Source organism: Oratosquilla oratoria, chromosome 30 (genome assembly GCF_046742065.1).
Source record: "Oratosquilla oratoria isolate Oo_2021 chromosome 30, ASM4674206v1, whole genome shotgun sequence".
Lineage (NCBI taxonomy): Eukaryota > Metazoa > Arthropoda > Malacostraca > Stomatopoda > Squillidae > Oratosquilla > Oratosquilla oratoria.
Genome location: NC_134806.1, coordinates 26662109 through 26665888, shown reverse-complemented (window position 1 = coordinate 26665888; position 3780 = coordinate 26662109). Strand labels below are relative to the sequence as shown.

At 42.5% G+C, this 3780-nt stretch overlaps 1 protein-coding gene across 2 annotated transcripts in view; it reads left to right on the top strand.

Annotated features, from left to right (window-relative positions):
- Positions 1-3780, top strand: part of LOC143041053 (glutamate receptor ionotropic, delta-2-like) — a 561193-nt gene that overhangs the window by 517757 nt on the left and 39656 nt on the right. For both annotated transcript variants that reach the window (XM_076212682.1, XM_076212681.1), the window contains exon 7: positions 1281-1393. In XM_076212682.1, the coding sequence (XP_076068797.1) occupies positions 1281-1393 (113 nt within the window). The remainder of the gene's footprint in view (positions 1-1280; positions 1394-3780) is intronic.

Sequence of the window (3780 nt, the reverse complement as noted above, 5' to 3'; positions counted from 1 at the left end):
TAAAAAAAAAAAAAAAAAAAAACAAAAAAAAAAAAAAAAATCTTCATGGAATTATGGGAAGGCCCAAGAACCATGGCTGGTTATGGTGTGCTGTGAGTTTCCAGTCACTAAAACTCAAGAAAAAAGAAGAAAAGTAAAGCATAAGGTAAAGGAGGCAAAGAGGAGAGCAGACGCGACATGGGGTAAGAATATGACAGAATTTTTTTTAAAGTAATAAAAAGATGTTTTGGAAAGAAATTAAGAGAGGAAGAGGAGGCGAATCAAGTAGAGGAGAAAAGTTAAAAGGTGCAGATGGAGAGATGATAGCGGATGAGAAGGCAGTAAGAGGAAGATGGTCAGAGTATTTTAGGGAGTTGCTAAATGTGAAGGATAGGGAGGGAAAGGTAGTTGCACAGTGGAAAGTGCTAAGAAAATGAGAACAAAGCGGTGAGTCCTCCGTCACCGAGAACAGTATTCTCGCTTGAGTCAACACACACTGTGAGATGCTTGCGTGGGGACGCTTTACTCAATGAGCCCAAGCCAAGCTAGTGCGGCGCCAAAAGTTTTTTGGTGTGTACACCAGACATCATCCTTTCTTTCCATTATCTTAAAACAACTATAGAACGTTTGTGTATTTCATTTATGCGGTACAATATTGTACAACTCGCATCATCTATGTCCATCATTTCTTAAAATGTATAGCTTGTACACTCCTGACGCTCAAAAGACAAATAGTGATAAAATGTATCTTAAAGGATAACAAAATGAATATTGTACCGTAGGATATACAAGGATATGGAATATTGCCCTTGTGTTCTATTGTTCCTCCGTTTATTCCACTCACAAGATTCTAGACACAACACATTCCCCTTAACGATGAAATTACAAACACTACATAGGATTGTCAGGGGAAGTCGCAGGAGATCGTTGACAATTCGTGAGTTTCCAAAGAGGTCATGAGAGATAAGATCGTTGACAAGTCATAAAACTCGAGGATGTCATAGTAGATTGTTGATAAGTCGTTATTTTCCAAAAAGGATAATCGAAAGAGTTATGGCTACGGCGGGTGTGTCGTGGTCCCCCCAAAAAAACACACACACACACACACACACACACACACACACACACACACACACACACACACACACACACACACACACACACACACACACACACACACACACACACACACACACACACACACACACACACACACACACACACATATATATATATATATATCTTACTCTTATTCGCACATCGTGTCTTGAGGTTCCTCACGTCTAGTTGTTTGTTGACAGAGACCTCCCTTCGTGATCTTGACCATGGGTGGAAAGGAACAGAAGGAGATTATAGGCGCCACAGGCTTCTGCATCGAAATGTTGAAACAGCTCTCTGACAAATACAACTTCACGTAAGTTACTAATTCAAATTTTTTATCGTTCATGTAAAGGTGTTCCTATACCCACTCCTATGCACATGTTTGTGTGTATACAGACTGGCATGCATTGGGAGATATGAGCATATAATACACATATGGGTATAGTAAGCCGGAAATGCACACATGCACACGTACACACACACACACACACACACACACACACACACACACACACACACACACACACACACACACACACACACACACACACACACACACACACACACACACACACACACACACACACACACACTGTATTGGTACTTGAAGTACCTAGTCCTAATTACACATTGTGGAAAGTTCTATGGGCTCTTAGCCATTCGTCACGCTGTGTGCATGTGATGGTGGTCGCCTAAGGGCGTGGGTGTATATATGTTCGTATGTGTGTTATGATGTAGGCAGAGTACTTTAGGAAGTTCCTAAATATGAAGGAAAATAGGGAGGGAAAGGCAATTGCAGGGGTAGTCTGAGAGGTAAATGCAAAGGTAATGGGTCGGGGGTTGGAGACGGTTAAAGAAAATGGGGCAGAATGGGAGATAAGCAAGTTGCTGTTTGCTGACAACACTATGATTGCAGCAGGATCAGAGGAGGGATTAAGGAAGTTAGTGACAAAGTTTGGGAAGGTGTGCGAAAGAAGGAAGTTGAGGATAAATGTGGGTAAAAGTAAGGTGATGAGATGTACATGGGGAGAAAGTGGCAGCAGACTGGAAGTGAGTATTAAGGGAGAGAGACTGGAAGAGGTGGATAGTTTTAGATACTTGGGTGCAAATGTGGTGGGAAAGGGAGGAGTAGAGGTGGAGGTAGAATGTAGATTGAGAGAAGCAAGTAAATGCCTTGGTGGATTAAAAAGTGTAATGAGAAATAGGTATTTGGGAATGGATGCTAAGAGGAGATTGTTTGAAGGAGTGATCGTGCCGACAGCACTGTGTGGGGCAGAAACATGGAACATGAGAGAGGAAGAAAGGAGGAGTTTGAATGTGTTTGAGATGAAATGCCTGAGAAGTATGATAGGGGTTACTAGGCTAGATAGAGTGAGAAATGAGGAGGTGAAGAGGAGAACAGGGGTGGAAAGGGAGTTGGGAGATAGAGTTGATGAAAGAGTATTGGGATGGTTTGGACACATGGAAAGAATGAGTGAAGAAAGATTAGTAAAAGAGGTGTGGAAGGCAGAGGTAGAAGGAGTGAACATGTCGGGGCGACCAAGGATGAGATGAATGGATGGGTAAAAGGGGCATTGGGAAAGAGGGGAATGTCTGTTGAGGAAGGACGGGAGAAGACAGAAGATAATGGTGAATAGAGAAGGGTTGTGTATGAATGATGCTGTGATGTACGAAAGGGAGTGGGTGGGGGATGGGGGGTGAGGAAGTATGTGTGAAAAATAAATTAACTTAGCCGGAAGGGATTCTCCCCGTCATCTCTATTTCTGCATGAGAAGGGGGTTCGCCGATTTAATGAAGCGGCCTCACTGTGGATGTGCTGTGTCTAGTGACACTGCTTCTGACGCAGGCAGTGGGTGAGATGCAGGGATGATCCGTCATCCACGAGGAGTGGAATGAGGAGGAGGGGATGTTACGCACAAACCCTAGGAATTTGAATAAGAAATGGAAAATATTTGATGCTTTGTCGCTGAATAATTTCCTAGGCTCTGACCAATATGCCGCGTATGAGAGACTGGATTCCAATTTGTATTCCAAGAGGCGGACTAGCTGACGAATTTGTCACGGGGATCGAAATATCTATTAAGAACTGTGATTTTGTGCTTGTCTTGGGTTATGTTATTGTTATAGAATTAGACACCTCATGCCGCTATATACTCGGAGATGGATATGCCACTAACTTTTGAAAAAGTTTGAATATCTGGATTAGTAGTGGATAGTGTATAATGGTTGTGAAGTAGGGTGGGGGGTTCAGAGGTGGTGAGGTGGGTCTTGGAGAATGGGTGATTGTTTGAGAAGTACTAGGCTGGCTAGTGATTTGGGCTGTGGTTGTGTTGGTTTGGGTTTGACTTGCAGCCTGAGCGGAAGGGGTGTTGGGGGGGCGGCTGTCTAGGTTATTGGCAGGGTTCTGAGTTATGTCTTCCTGTGATCCGCTTGTGTTATTGATGTTCATAAAGCTTTGGTCAATTAACGCGACCAGGCTCCTGGCGGCGGAATGTGTTCGGATATTGTGTGACATGATAATTGATTTTTTTTTAATATTGAAATATATACAATTATTAGTTATAGCTATATAGGGGCAATATAACATATATATCAATATTAAAATGAGAAGAAAAATTACTTGGTACTCATGGTGGTTAATATATATCTCTTGTGAATGATAAAATGGGTAGGTCGTTGTTGGTTGACGGTGGCGGGTTA